The sequence below is a fragment of the Cynara cardunculus genome (genome assembly GCF_001531365.2).
Source record: "Cynara cardunculus var. scolymus isolate 2C chromosome LG 16, CcrdV1, whole genome shotgun sequence".
Taxonomy (NCBI): domain Eukaryota; kingdom Viridiplantae; phylum Streptophyta; class Magnoliopsida; order Asterales; family Asteraceae; genus Cynara; species Cynara cardunculus.
In genome coordinates, this window is record NC_037543.1 from 4,798,173 (window position 1) to 4,814,056 (window position 15,884).

The 15,884-nt window shown below is 35.2% G+C and overlaps 1 protein-coding gene across 3 annotated transcripts; it reads right to left on the reverse strand.

The window, feature by feature from the left end:
- Nucleotides 1-984: 984 nt before the first annotated feature.
- Nucleotides 985-12,737, reverse strand: LOC112529390 (protein ENHANCED DISEASE RESISTANCE 2-like). 3 transcript variants are annotated; one of them, XR_003070920.1, is made up of 25 exons: nt 12,650-12,737; nt 12,410-12,546; nt 12,158-12,329; nt 11,881-11,955; nt 10,883-10,936; nt 9,619-9,684; nt 9,395-9,498; nt 9,056-9,123; nt 8,860-8,973; nt 8,688-8,728; nt 8,489-8,589; nt 6,354-6,449; nt 5,853-5,917; nt 5,700-5,771; nt 5,457-5,612; nt 5,063-5,277; nt 4,946-4,979; nt 4,683-4,840; nt 4,473-4,574; nt 3,264-3,313; nt 3,052-3,192; nt 2,439-2,534; nt 2,072-2,173; nt 1,387-1,508; nt 985-1,306 (listed from the first exon to the last, which is right to left on the reverse strand). XR_003070920.1 is itself a non-coding variant. In XM_025140659.1 (25 exons), the coding sequence occupies exons 3-24, from the start codon at nt 12,299-12,301 to the stop codon at nt 1,392-1,394; spliced, it is 2,166 nt and encodes a 721-aa protein (XP_024996427.1). In that variant the 5' UTR covers nt 12,302-12,329; nt 12,410-12,546; nt 12,650-12,737; the 3' UTR covers nt 985-1,292; nt 1,387-1,391. The 3 variants fall into 3 exon arrangements, 2 of the variants coding, with proteins under 2 accessions (XP_024996427.1, XP_024996425.1); XM_025140659.1 differs by having other exon boundaries at nt 985-1,292; nt 3,269-3,313; XM_025140657.1 differs by having other exon boundaries at nt 3,269-3,313.
- Between the last annotated feature and the right edge of the window lie 3,147 nt (nt 12,738-15,884).

A 15,884-nucleotide genomic window follows, 5' to 3' on the forward strand; every position in this document is an offset into this window, starting at 1 on the left:
CTCTATTGCTTTACTCACTTGTACACACATCAAAAGTCAAAAACAAATAAAGCACCATAGACACAAGATTTGTTTGAGAAAAACATTACAAGTAATTTATCTAGTATGAAAAGAAACCAAGAAACAACTTTAATATCGTACAAATGAATGATTATTAAGATGTTCCTTCATTTTTATTATTTTTTAAGGTTTTTCCCTGAACCCCTTTCTCTATATATTTTCCTTTGAACGTGCACAAGACAAAGACAAAATCATCGTGGCAATGTTACTTAACGTTAAAGGACAGTCATAATTAGGGGTGCTTATAGGTTTGGTTGATCGGGTTGAAGACATTTGAATAACCCAACTCAATGTTTGCTGTTTGGAAAAATCTTAACCCAACCCATTGCTTGCTGTTTGGAAAAATCTTAACTCAACCCAACTCAAACCAAAGTACAACCTAACCCGTACAGGTTGGTCGGGTTGATACTTTGGTATATTAAAATATTCTAACCTTGAATATGTTAATTCTCTACTCATAATTTCTTTTTCATCATCAACCATTTGATACAACTTATCCATATTTCTTGCGTATATCACATTTAGTTAATTTTCTCAATTTACATATATATGTTCACAATTACTGAACATATATATATATATATATATATATATGAATGAGTTATATAGAGATGTGAATAGATTGAAAATATGTGTATATGAAAAGCATACGTGATAGTGTAATTGTCTAATGTATATATTTATAGAAATTCAACAATTATATTAAATCCAAGAAATAAAAAGATATCGGGTTCATTGGGTTAGGTTGGGTTCAAATAATAGTAACCCAATATCAATACAATACTTTCGGTTTGACAATTTTACTATTCGATTAGACATCTGGTTGCTTCGGGTTGGGTTATTTTACGTTGGGTTGGGTTGGGTTGGTCGGGTTTTTGAACACCCCTAGTCATAATGATGCCATTCAAGAATGGTTCAGACACATTTTGTAAGGCCATAAGTATATATATCTGAATTTGAAAACGGAGATTTTTTGATGTACTAAATTTTCAACCATTCACATGTATGTACCAAATGTGGTATAAAAATAAATACAAATTTCATGTTTCCTTATTATTTTCATCATCAGCATCAGATGCATGTGGAGGGGATCACTTGCAACTTTTGTCTATTCAAATGGATTTTTTTGGTCACATTCCTTCCTTCCACCTTCCCATTTTCTTTTTCTTCAAGCTAACAGCTTTCTTTACATTCTCTCCCTCTCTTTGCTGCTCGCCTGCCAGTATTTGCTGCTAAATTTTTGTACCTAAAAGTTGGTTAACAATGAATGAATCCTATTTATGGAACAACCAACTTTAATTCCACATTGGGAAAACGGGAACTAACAATGTTCATTGTGATGATTCTGGATCTGTCTCCAGTTCAGGAACAATAGCAGACGATAGCTCTAGATGGGAAACCCGGACAGCACCTATAAGCCGCTCTGGCAACTCATCAGTCGTGTTTGCCTGCTCAAGCAAATGGGAACCAAACAACTGAATTGAAACCAGTTCTATTGCTTACAACTAGTGCTCTCATTTCAAATATTGCTAAATACGAGGCACATAGTTATGGATGGTGGGTTGGGTTCCAGTTTTGGTGACGACACCTCAGATCCGTTGATATCTATTGATCCGACTGACCCAATCACACATTTTTTGTAAAGGAGGGCCACTTCCGTCTTTTTTAAAGGAGACCAGACATTCACCGCCTGCATTCGCATACCTTCCTCTACTAATGCATACCTTCTCTTCAACAAATTCATAGGGACTGAAGGTATGTGAAAGTAGGTGAAGGTATGATCTCCCTTACAAAATTGTTCTTACGTGATCCCAAGTCTATGGATGGTAATAAAGAAACATAAAGCATAAAACCAATCTCATGTCATGAACTGAATCCACTTTGATCATGAAACCAGATGATAGTTGTATCTTTTTGTAAAACTTGAAACCATAATGAAGGACCAAAGAGTATTAAATCACAAATATGGAATTTTGAACTCGAGTTCAAAATTCATATATGGTTAACGTACCTGTACAAGGAAAGCCATGTCAACCACAAGGCTAGTGATAACACCAACTACAAGACCCAAGACGCCATTAGCCACGGTAGAAGAACCAATGTCAACATCAACCTGCCAAGTGAAAACAAATTCAACATCCTCCTTGAAAGAAAACAAACCCACATAACACTCAAACAAATGCCACTCTCTCAAATAAACCAAACCAAAAAAACCCAGGATATCCCGCCCAAAAGCAGGGTCTGGGAGGGGTGACATGTATTCAAAGGGTAGAGTAGCTATTTCCATGGAGACCCCCGGCTTGGCCAAACGTGCTACTCTCTCAAATGTATGTGTATTGTTCTACATGCATTATGCAAAGAGAGAATAGGGACATTACTTCCAAGTAATTGGTACCACGGATATAGTTGCAGTCAACCGCTTTTCCCAAAAGACAAGGGGTGCTTCCAACACTCTGTCGCACTATCCAGGACCCCTGCATCATTGTCCAGTTGAAACTTAGTCTCCATGCTAGTAATATTTCATGGTGGTTGTGTGCAACTACGTTAGTCAATGCAAAATACAACTTATACAGATAAAGTGTAATATTTAGCTTTTAACAAAATTACTATACCTCCATTTTGACAGATGTTGCTTCTCTTAAATTATTACAAGTGATCAAACAAAGAACCATAGTTGAAAAAGTTATACAAGGTTGTAGCTTGAGTGGGATATATCGGGTACATTTTGTTTGGTTTTATATATGAGTTTGTAGCTTACAATTAACATAATATCTACAATTCCATGCCTCATGTCTTAGCATAATAAGCTCAATTTTGGCGACAAAAGCATTTGCAGCATAAATATCTACGTTATCGACAACTGCAGGAAAATTGATAAAAAGGAAAATCAATTTCGGCAGATAATTGAAATGATGTTATCGACAACTGCAGGGACAAGACCCGAGTGTAAAACTGATCATCCACAAACCAAAGTTTAAACCTGGCATTTACCTTGGGAACTGATGGTATGAGCTTCATTCTACTATTACGGAACTCATCATCACCATCAACAAACCGTTGCAAGAGAGAGCCAGGTGCTAATTCCTTGGTCACAAAATAGAAAACCATGCTGTAGTTTGTCGATCCAGGTACCTTCAGCAGTAGAATGTTATGGATTTTCCAAAACATCATGCAAAATATTAAAATCTTGACATTTCAAACACCTTACTTGGAGATTGAACACCATGCAAAAATGTCCTTTTTGAGAGGCAACCTATACAGAAATGACAAACATTTAAAGAGTAAATAACCCACACAAAATCATTATTGTCAAATAAGCAACACATCAGACCCAAAAGAAAACTAAACTGAAATTGACTACCACAAGAGTCTTAAAGTTTAAACAAGACAATAGCACAAATCTTCTTTTCTCTAAATAAATAAAAACTTTAATTGCATTGAATTGGTACATATCACATTTTATTTTATCATTCCAAAGTAGATGCTATTCAGAACTTATACAATGATGAGGCATATGAGCTGTACATCAAAACAACAAATTAGGTGTCCTGAACATCAATCTCTATTATAGTTGCCATATATTATATTGCCGTCGCAACCTCAAAGGTTATATATGATATACCAACGTAACAAGATGAAACACCCAATTTCCTTGGAACCTATAAGACTTTGAAGCCTAGAATATGCCGTAATTATGTATTACCACCTTAACTTTTTTTCAAAAGTATAAACATCATTTAGACAATCCCCTTAGAATTTTGTCTTACAACCAAGCTTAGCTAAAGCTCATGCAAACCATGATTGTTAATCCTTTGTTGTAATTTCAGATTCTGCTAAATGGAACGATTTCCTAATCCCAATTATTGTAGCCTAATAGCATAAACTTATCACGTTACATGTGACTGTGAACTAAATCTTTCTAAGATCTTATTCATTCTGAATATGTTACATAACATTTTCAAAAGGAAATAGTATGAAATGTTACATATTTACTTCATCAACCAAACATATACACATACAGAAAGTAACATAAAAATGGATTTCAAAGTGGTAAGTAGCCATAAAATAATACTCCCTCCGTCCTAGAATAAGTGTCAATGTTTCTATTTTAGTTTGTCCCAAAATAAGAGTCCACTTTCAAAAGTAAGAGCCTACTTTCCAATTCTACCCTTAATTATGAGAGATTAAATTAATTACCCCCTCCATTATCAAGGTAAAATTGTTATTTAGTTAATTAAAAAAATGTAATAATTACATATTTCCAAAATTGTTTGCCTTTTTCATTGTGGACATCTATTTTGGGACGGAGGTAATGGAGAATAGCTAGCTTAACAATAAAAATACAGAACAGTTAATCTAAAGAAAAAGAAGATGCAAGTCGAATTTGTAGCCGATAAAGTCTAAACACCTACCTGTGCAGCACAACCCGGGCGTCTAGCAACATGGTCCATTCGTTTGGTGTCTTTAAACCAGTCAACAGCAACAAGATCCATAAGATGTTTGCCTCCAGGCATCTTCAAGCACATTTGACAACAAAGAAATTAAAGGAAGCATGAGATATTCAGAAACGTAATTTAATGCCTCAAGAAACAATAACGTGATTGAATCAATCGGTAACAGACCTTCGACTTTTTATCGTAGCAATAACGCTTACTACGGACTCTGAAGTTGTTTCCATCGGATATTCTCCAGCAGTCACGGGCATTTTCGTTATCATCTCGCCGAAGATTACCCGAAAAGCAAGACAAGTCAATTTGAACGACAGGTTCTTCTTCAATGGCTTTAAAAGGTCAATTGCTTCGTAAGTAAAACCCCCTCGGTTCAAAAGTTATGCATTTGATGGAGAAAACTTTCTAATAAAATATTCATATTCATAAATACCTACCAATTCGCTTGGTCTCTGGCTCGATTCTGTATGCCTGAAAAGGTTTGAAAAACAAATTCACAGAATATCTATATAATAATATTAAATGAACCAAAAAAGAAATAATCAATTCCCAACCTCTTCGTCAGGGATTTGTAAATCTTCATCCTCATCCGAGTATTCATCCATCATTTTTGCAGCATTATCAAGAGACTGACTTCGATTATGAACCGAAGTCAAGTGGATCTTTTGTGTCTTCTTCGTAGGAACAGAGCACGATGCCATATTAACCATAACAGGAATTCTTGGTGGAACAATCCTTTCATCAGTCTGAGCAAAATATTCCCGCAGTCCTATTATCAAAAATCAAATTGGATAAAGTACTAATCCATTTAATATATACAATTCAGCGAATCTAGTTCACCATAAAATGGGCAGGAACAACAAAAATTTAAGTTATTTATATGATACATTGGACCATGCCATTCCAGTTCTAATACCTACAGTGTTGTGATTACGAAACCAAACTCACCAGCAACACTATTTAACAACTGTAGCAGACAATGTTGCTGAAATGATGAAATATAGCCCACGCCCCATCCCTTTAGATCAATTTGCATTAAATGCTGGACCTGTGATCTGGGCCTTCCATTTCGAGGTTTGAGAGGGGAAATATTAAACCCTCCACCTAAATCAAGATTATAAAATCAAAATTGTAAGTATGACATGGATCTGAAGCCTTAAATAACTTATTATATGAAAGGAGGAGTTTTACTCTCAATATGACCACGGACATATCCTGGTTGTGGGCCACAGTTCTCATGCTCCCTTGAACAAAATAGTACAACTGCATGATAACATGTATACCTCAAAATGTAGAAGCATAAATTGGAAAATCTAAGCAACAAATATTAATACAGGCCCTCACCATAACTCCCATCATCATTTCGACGCCAATACCGCACATAACAAAGGTCACGTGGCCACACGAACCTGCAATAATAACCAAAACTGTTATTTTGGACTTCAAACAGATTAAACTTGATCTTTGACTTTTTGCATTAATCCAATTAAACTTGATCTTTGACTTTTTGCATTAATCCAATAGCCGTGTATTTACGGATAAATCGAAATGGAAAACGAAATAACCAAACAAACTTTTTCCACCTTGTGTATAAGAAGTGCCCAAAAACAATTGCGGGCCAAAAATAGACACCATTAGTGATAAATGAATGTAGATACTTGGAGACATTCTGATGGCCCAACAATATGCATAACAATAAGCTAAATAAAATACTGAAAGTTGATGTTTGACTAATATAGATATTAGAATATCAATTTCAATCATCAAAATCCATGTGTATATGAGCACCTTTTGCAACCTAATACCCAAGAATAAACACACACATTAAGGACAAGAATATTTTACGTTGGAAACCAATCCAGCTGAAGCCTGTGATATAGAATTGCTGTGTGTCCATCCACCTCCTCAACCAAGCTACCATCCTGGAAACTACAATCCCACCTGCACATGTGATGAATGCAACAAAGCACATTACAAAGAGAGTATACATGATATGAAGAATCAAGACAGGCCTGAATAAAAAGCACACTCCTGCAAGTACCCGCAATGACATAAAAACTATAGCTCAGATGTAGGATTTAGACCTCTTACAGATTCTATTGAGTAGCAACTAAAAGTTACAAGGCCAATGTGGTCATAATCAATAGTGATCAAGATGTGAAGCAAACAATCTCAACCCAGCAATTATTTGACTTTAAGTGGCCTTAGTTAGCAGTTCGCCAGTTGGTAAGGAAAGACTAGGATGAAACAATCTCTTTCGATGAAATATAACAGTCTTTCAGAAATCCTGATTCACATATGTAATCAACTACCTTCTAACCAACACTTCAGAACTCAGCAGCCTACAGTCCCCTACCTACCAATGGACCAACACTAAGGGTCCGTTTACCCAAATACTTACCCAGCAAGCGCTTACCAGTAAGATTCAACACTATCACTTACCATACGGGGAAAGATTTTAATCCATCAAAACGGCATCGTATGCAACAATTTACCCGGTAAGCGTAACTAGGTAAGAGTCGTCACCCTCACTTACCGGATAAGACTCTCGGTCCTTGCCATCACTCTTACCGAGTAAGAATCTCGATCCTTGCCATGTTAATCCAATAAGGTAATGTGACTTGGTAAGCGCTTACAGGGTAAGCTTTTGGTAAATGGCCCCTAAGTGTGTCCATGGGCCAGATGTTAAGAAGCTAGATGACTTGCTCCCTTCAACACTCCCATGTGTCCATTATAAAGATGTTCACCATCTAATTAGCAACCTAATATATCAGAAAATGTGTACTTATACACCAGTTCCCCATCCTTCAAGTTGAGATGAAAGAAAATATCCAATCATTGCAAACCTAGAATACTTTATTTTCAGGAAATTTGAATCCTATTCCACAGGACAGTAAAAGGGAAATGATAAGATTGACATCATTTGTTTAATAGATCAAGTTTTAGATGAATTTTTTAAGCATAAGCAACCAAAATAGAGTCTCTTATGAGAAGCTATTTACGAATGGCTGAAATATAACATGCTGAACCAAGCTTGAAAGACATGAGAAACATTAATTAGATCCAACCACAATCTCCTCTATTATGCCAAGTCCTTGGGCATACTCTAATCTATTAAACTTACTTTGACTACTTCCGGTGATGAAAATTCTCAGCTACTGCTAATACTCCTAACTTTCCCAAAATGATCAAGAAAGCTACAAGATGGATTTTCTACCTCTAGATCTCTTATTACTTTTAAGATTTCTAAGAAAATAAGTTATTAAACCAAAGTTGCTGATGGTTACAACCCCTACATATTTAACCAAGAAAAAGATCCTTCTCTCAAATTTTCTTATTTCTAATTACACAAGATATATAGGTTCTTCAGGTGCTCTGTGTTCCCTATATCCTGTTACTTGAAAAGCTGTAACTGTGATCATGGTACCTTAGCGAGTCATTCTGGCCATAACCCAGATATGACGGTGTTTTCATGGAATATACAAGCGTCGATCTCAAGGGGGTGTGGGGTGATTTGTGGGACTTTGAAAGGCTTAGTAGTTAATATTAATTAGTTGTGCCCATTTATTATTAGGATGCCTTTTATTATTTTATTTTATTATTAGGATATCTTCTAGAAGCTAGTTGAACTATGGTAGCTTTAGGAATCTTGAGTATTAGGTTAAGGTTTTTGGGGAGGAAAAATTGAGTTTGGTCTTGGGAGATCACCAACTTCTCGAATTGTCGGCACTATCTTTATCATTTTCTTTCATTCATAAATAATATTAGAGTTTGGTTTGCGTTCTTATCAAACCTAAAGGCCAAATCAAACCTGCAGGCCAAATCAAACGGCATCAGTACAAAGACAGTTGCATAGCTTGGCTTGTATTCTACGAAGTATCAGGGGCACTAGTATCATATCATTTGTGATACAAACTTGAGTATGAAAAGAAAATTAGAAATAAGCATTTAGAAATATTGAAACACAAACGAATCCTTACTCTGATCGTGTCCCATCCATGCTCATTACAAGCTCAAATATTTCTTCACAGCTGGCTTCCACAACACCGACAGCCTTCATAGCCCTACTACAGCTCTTTGGCTGCATTGACAAGAATACATGTAAATGCCTATGCTGATAATTATGTAAATATTAGATTATGCTACAAGTACTGGTATAAATGAGAAAATATCTCTTACAAGAAAATCAACTTCGAGAAGCTCTTCAAAGATACGAAGTCCTGCATGGAAATTTAAATAACAGAAATAATCAATGATCTAGATTAGCCATTACAACCAGTAATAAGCCTAATTCTTCTCATATGGATTCCTACAACATGTGATCCCTGTGAAAAATAGTGAAATAAAGTACCATTTTGGCATTGAAGAAGCCGCCAGTGTTTCCTTGAAAATGCCTGATTGTTGGTATTCTGGCTTGCCAATGTTGAACTTTCTTGGGTCCAATCCAATATAGATTCAGGAGGGCCTACCAATAAAATGACTAATAAAGGTGGCAAACAGGCAAAAGATAACCAACATACAACTAAAATTGGAAGAAAACCAATTACCATTCCCAATGGTTGTTCTACGCATCAAACTTGGACGGGAATCTTCTTCATCTTCAGCTGCACTGTACCTATACCCGAAGAAGCACTCACGTAAAATAATTGAGAGAACCAGAAAATAGGAAAGGTAATAAGTAGGGGCACGGCTAGCAAGACAAGTCCACAGCCAAACCTCAAATATAGTTTGGTCCCAACAGAAAAATTGAATCTATTTTATCCTCGTGATCAAATTCTTATACATGAAACCCTCTTGATGTAAAATTAAGCTAAAGCCTATGATGTTCATTGAACTGAAGCATGAACAGTCCAAAAAAGTGCAAACCTCGAATGAATTTTACTTACTGGCTTTCCTGATCTGATGAGGAAGCATTCCTTCCACTATCCATCCCAGACTTATATTCAAAAGAATGGTATTTATTCCCATTAGCAACTAGTGACTCCTGATGCTGCAAATTATTTAGAAGTCATTGACTTTTACAAGAACATGGGTAAAAAATAACAAATATCTGGCAAAAGATGAGCAAACATCAAGTGCTACCATCAATATCAGTTTGCAAAAAAGATACCTGATCAATAACAGACTCAATTTTTTCTTTCCAGATAAGTGCCTCCTGGATGTTGAAAGCTGCCATCTAAAACAGGAACTACAGTTTTTACATAACTCCAAACACAGAGAAAATTGAGTTGCATCCTATAATAGTACAACTACTCCACAACCAACAGAATACCAAAGGCATATGCCATTATTCAAGAGAAGATAGAAACTAAAAATAAAAACAAAGACCAGAGATGTTATAGCATCTAAATATGAGTCATTGGTCTGTGAAATCTATATTATGTCTGACTTGTCACTGAATATCAAGTCCTAGAACTTCGTGTTTTATTTTTAGAAGCCTCAAATCTGAAGCACGTTAAGCACACCACATAGAAATACTAAAAACTTATCGAAGAACTCTGACACAAATATCAATAGCATGATTTTTAATCACTCAGATTAGTCTCTATCCTAATCATGTAGAGTCAAAACCACTTGATTTCACAAATCCCACCCATGTTCATCAGAAAAAAAACATAACCAGCGAAGGACATGTTCATTGATTTGGATAGGATCAAGACCCTAATGCATGGTCTCTGCTGCATTACAAAGAGGAAAAGAATGAGCAAGATCTTAAATCAGATCTCTGGAGGTCGATACAGAAGAAGAGTGATGAGGAACACAGTGACATCAAACGCTATGGATTGATACAGGATGCCAACTAGTATTGCACATGTATAGCACACATTCACAAATGACACCTCACACCCCCAACCAAAGACAAGGGTTGATCAGCCGATGCTAGATTGTGCTGAAAATCAGGTCACCCAACCAATCCGGTGAAGAACGTAAATTTAGTTGCATAAAATGATCGTCCACCATCTCACAATTGAACCATATTCTTTAATTCTGAGCTACAAAGCCACAGCATGAATCTCCACAACTAAGACAAGATGGAAAACACACACAAATAGAGGGAGCCTAATTTACCGTGCTCATCACTGCTAAGTTAGCAATAAAGCTTTTATCAGTGACATCCATTTACAAGATGCATGACAAATCTTGATGGCATGAAAACCCAATGCCTATAGTTGACTACGCAGAAGCATGTACTATAGATCTCTTCACATGTTAAGTGACAAAGACTAACTCTTCGAAGAGATGATAAACTTAAACAGAATAGCAACAAGAAAAAGAGGACACTTTTGCTATTTCATCTATCCCACACATATGCAAAAGAAACTTGAGTCACAAGAACGTAAACTTAAATGGAAAGGTAAATACAGATCAAGTACCGTAATCCGATGATATTTCTCCTTCTTGTTGTAAATTGACAAAACATATACCATCTGTTACAAAAGATACGTGAATAACATTAACACAATATGCCAACAGCAGAAAACAAAGTTTTACATGTTCAATTAATAAAAGATCATACAAAACCATGGATCATGATCTCCTTACACTACAAATATAAGGAAGCTTCAGAAGGGAAGATATATACCAACTACATCCTATGTATTTAAAGAAAGGGCAAAAGTGCTGCATACAGATGTGTTTTTTCTTTGTATGCATCACCTTGATGACAAAGATCACCAATGTCCCTCGAGTAAGGGTATTCGTTTATCATAGTTTGATCTGTATTGATCATGTAAATAAGTTAAAACTGGTGTAACTGGGATTTCTATTAACGATATGTCATAATTTGGACTCTTGATTCACTCAGTTCCATGAGGGTTGGGGAAGAAAGTATTATAAGCGCCTTTCCCTTGCAAAGCAAAGTAGTTTCATTAGCCAAACCTCTGTCCTCTAATCACAACAGAGTAATCTTATGCAGCCTGTACCTTCTATATATGGTAGGCAGTGGGTGGTAGTTTTGCAGAAACATTTTGGTTCTGTTGACTTTCTATTTCAGTATGTGGACTCCCGATCATGATTCAAGCCTTTTGGATCATCGAGTCATTTTTGGAACAACTTTTGCCTTTTCTGAAAATGTGGATTTTCAGACACAACAACCAAAAGCCAATACTTATGACAAAATGAACTAAAAAGACATTAGTTGACTAGAAATTCCAGTGTTTGGTAATATGATAGCAGAAACCAAATTCATGAATATCAGTAGACAGTAGTTGACTTCATATAATGTTAGTTTGATTTTGTCTTCACATATTACACCTCTATATGAACCGGCAGTTTAAAGAGTTGCATTATTAGGGATTCAGATCATACTCTTTCAAGTTCCCAACCACATGAACTATAAAACAAGCAACAAAATTGATAAAAATAGACTCACATGCCCATGTTGGGTTTTTAAACCTCTGTCCTCAACTCTACAGTTGCCATCGATAACCAGAGTCTTGATTGGAACCTAATGGAAAGCAAAAAGTACATTAAATACACCAACTAAAATCATAAAAAGAAAAAGTAAAATTCATGGCATCTGCTCTTGCGAGCGTAGTTTCAACCAAAACTCGATGTTGCTGCTATCTAGTAGAAATGCTACTACCGAACACAAATCATAAAGGCAATCACTAGTTAATACAAAATTGAACTTCATAATTGACAATTACCACATTATCCTGAGGCTTCCTTTTGTAATAAGCAAGCAATCTGGACTCAAGAACAAAATATCTCATATGTATAAAAGATCTCCCAATCTTCCTCCTCCCATACCGCACCATCCACCCGTCATACACCACCTTCGAATTCGACATCTCAATATCCTCCTCGGTTCTTCCAATCCTCAAATAATCAAATATAACCACTCATTACCCCAAACCCCCCCTCCCAAAAAAAAAATTAATCAATCTAAAACCGCAAACCTAAACCCCACACTTCCAAGCCTCAGTCCATCACAAACTCAATTTAAAAAATCCAATCGACGACGGCGATCTGGCGAATCTAAACTCCACCGATTCGCCTGGCGAACTTGAACATGAGACGACAGTTGAAAACCCAACTGCAAAATTGAGGATGAAAACAAACAAAATTATACATACACATACTCCCTAGATAAAAACAAAGCGTATCCATAGAAGCATGTACGAAGCTCATGAACATACGATGTACGGTATTCCAGTTGACGGTGATGGACGGCGAGTAGTATTGGTGCCGGTTGTATTATAGAGAGAGAAACGAGAGACAGTGGGATCATCAACGGCAGGAGAATTCTGACTAAATTGGAATATTTTATTACTAAAATTTGAAAGATTTGGGGTGGGATTGGGGTTGAAATGTAGGCCAACTGGAAATCTCCGTCTCGTCTTTTTCAATTTTCTTTTCTACAACAAAATATGATGACGATACCTTCGTGTCATTTTATAAACACATATCACCGATATTTGTATTCTAAATATTTATTATAATAAATTTGGACACTCCGATAACAAGCACTTTTGAATGTTTGGATAAAGTATAAATAATTTATACCAATGATAAATCGGTAATAAGGAGTTTTGAAAAAAGTTAAATCATGGTAACTTATAATAAGTTGATAAATACATTTGTAGAAAAACATAAGTTGTTTCAAATAAGCAATCTCAAACAACCCCTAAAACAGTATCGTATACAAAGGTTCTGAAATTTTGTTGGAGCAAAAACAATTGCCTAAAATTTTCATTTCTTTCATTTTATAAAATTTGTTGGAGATGATCTGATATTTCATATTTATTTTTAATATTTTTATATTCATATAATGTTGCAGGATGTAATCTCAATTTTGAAGTCAATAACTCGAATTTTCATTCTTGTTTCATGCTTCATTTTATTCTCTGACCCTTCTCGCTTCTATTGTTTATGGTTTTGTGTGCATTCAAACGAAAGGGAAAATTATCAGTTTTGTGAAGTAATCAGGGTCGGCCCTGGTGATAGGCTAGAGGGGCGATGGCCCAAGGCAGCAAACAGTCCAATGGCGTTACGTTCTGAAGCCCGTTTCTATATAGGTAGGTTCATTGTGGGCCTTAAAAAACATCACTGTTACTTTATACATCCCAAGGGACAAGGGTATCGATCGCATTCATTCATCTATTCATCTCCCTCTCCCTCGCTTGCCCTCGCTTCAAGATTCAAGAAGGACTCAATCAAAGTATTAGACGAGCTCATATTCACGAACTCTGGAACTCGCTCTCTCTCTCTCTCTCATATTTATGTTCTTGAGTAACCTGTGACATGAGCAAACCTCTTGGCTCCCACTCAGCTCTTGAGTCTCGGCCTCATATCTGAAAGGGCCTGGAACTTGTTTGATATTGACTCATCAATCATCTCTGGCTCTGTCGCTTTATTCATGGATGGCTAAATCATCTCTGGCTCTCGATTAATGTGGTGAAATTCTAAATTTTGATTTCTAATTTATTTTATACTTACCATTTAGTTTAGATTAGAATTGTTAACTTATTTCGTTTTGTCACTTTATGTTTACCGTTTAGTATAGATTAGGGTTATTAACTTAGGTCTCGTTTACCAAATATTTACCCGGGTAAGCGCTTACCAAGTCATTTCACTTTACTGGATGAATATGGCAAGGTTTAAAAATCTTACCCAGTAAGAGCGAAGGCAAGAATCGAGAGTTTTACCCGGTAAGTGAAGACGAGGACTCTTATCATGGTTAGCGCTTACCGGGATAAATTGTTGCTTACGATGCGTTTTAGTGAATACAATCTTATTCGGTAAGTAAACGATAATGTTAAATTTTACCGGTAAGTGCTTACCGGGTAAGTGTTTAGGTAAACGGCCCCTTATTTTGTTTAATTCAGGGTAGGGTTATTTTGTTTAATTTAGGTTTACCCAAATTCTTAGTTTATGTTTACTGTTTAATTTAGTTTTGATCAGTTAGGTCAGCGGTTATTTTGTTTACTTCAGTTTAGGTCAGCGGTTATTTTGTTTGCTTCAAGTTTACTTATTTCCTAATCCTAGTTATTGTTGGACTTTAGTCTTTAGAAAAGTAATGTGCTTGTAAAAAATTACTCCAAGTACATATCAAATAAACTTGAATCAGTATAAACTTTATTAACCAATCGCAACCATTAATATGTTTAATCAACGGACAAGATTGTTTGGTGGCAATTTTGTAATATCTCATAAATTGGGGCATACGTGAAATCTGGAAAAAAAAAAGTGAAAAGGGTAAAATTGTAAACTTTATAAACCCATTGATTTAGGCAAATGCTACATGTCCCTGAAATTTCTCCATCATTGTTGAAGAATAATATCGATTATGATTTTGTTGCCTCTGTCTATTCGAGGATATGTAATCTAGGTTCATAGTCGAAAATCGATTCGGTTTGAATAACATGCCTTATTTTGGAGGAAATGATGACGGGACATCTGAATACAAGGTAACCAAGCATTGAACTATATTCAAAACTGAAACATGTTCATATCTGAGTTATATTCATAACTGAAACATATTCAGAAAAGAAATATGTTGATATTTGAAATATTTCAATTATATGTTCATAACTGAAATATGTCCATATTTGAAATACATAAAAATAGGTTTTATATTATGAATAATTTGTAACCGTCTAAAATAATCCATATCTGAAATACATGTAAATAAGGATTAGATTATGATTAATCTGTAACAGCCTAAAATAAAATAAAATAAACCAAAAATATAAAATAAAACAAAAATACAAGAATACTCGTAATTACTTTATTGATCGCATGAAGGAAATAAAGAATTTGGTTGACTAATATTAGTTAACAAAGTTAATATTGTTTAATTTGTTAACAAATGACTGTATTATCATTTTACATCACATTTATTTGAAAATTTATTGTGATGTTAAATCTATTAAATATTTTAATAATATAATTAATTTTGTAATCTCTGAAATGAAAAACTTTTAGAGTTAAATGTTAAATTTTTTTAATTAACCTGAATATCCAACCCGTTATGCGAGACGACTAATCATAGGACGACCATCTACTTTGCAGATAGCCCGGAGTCACCACATTTGAAGCTCCGTGGCCACAAGGGGATTTTTATTTCTCCTTGGATTTGAACCTGTGACCTTCTGGTACTTTTGACCTTTGAAGCTAAGCTCAAACCAATCAGGCACCACTCTTGTAGTTAAATGTTAAAAAAATTAGAGTGTTTGATTTCGATTTCAACATTTTGAAGAAATTTTAGAGAATCTGTTGTACATGCTCTTATAATATCATAATCATAATATCGATTGTGTCATTTTCATTTAGTATAATCAAAACGATTAATATAAATGATAATTTTGGATTAATAAAGATATCGAGGAAAGTAATTTAATGTTAATATTTCAGTTATTTTATTTATGTAGA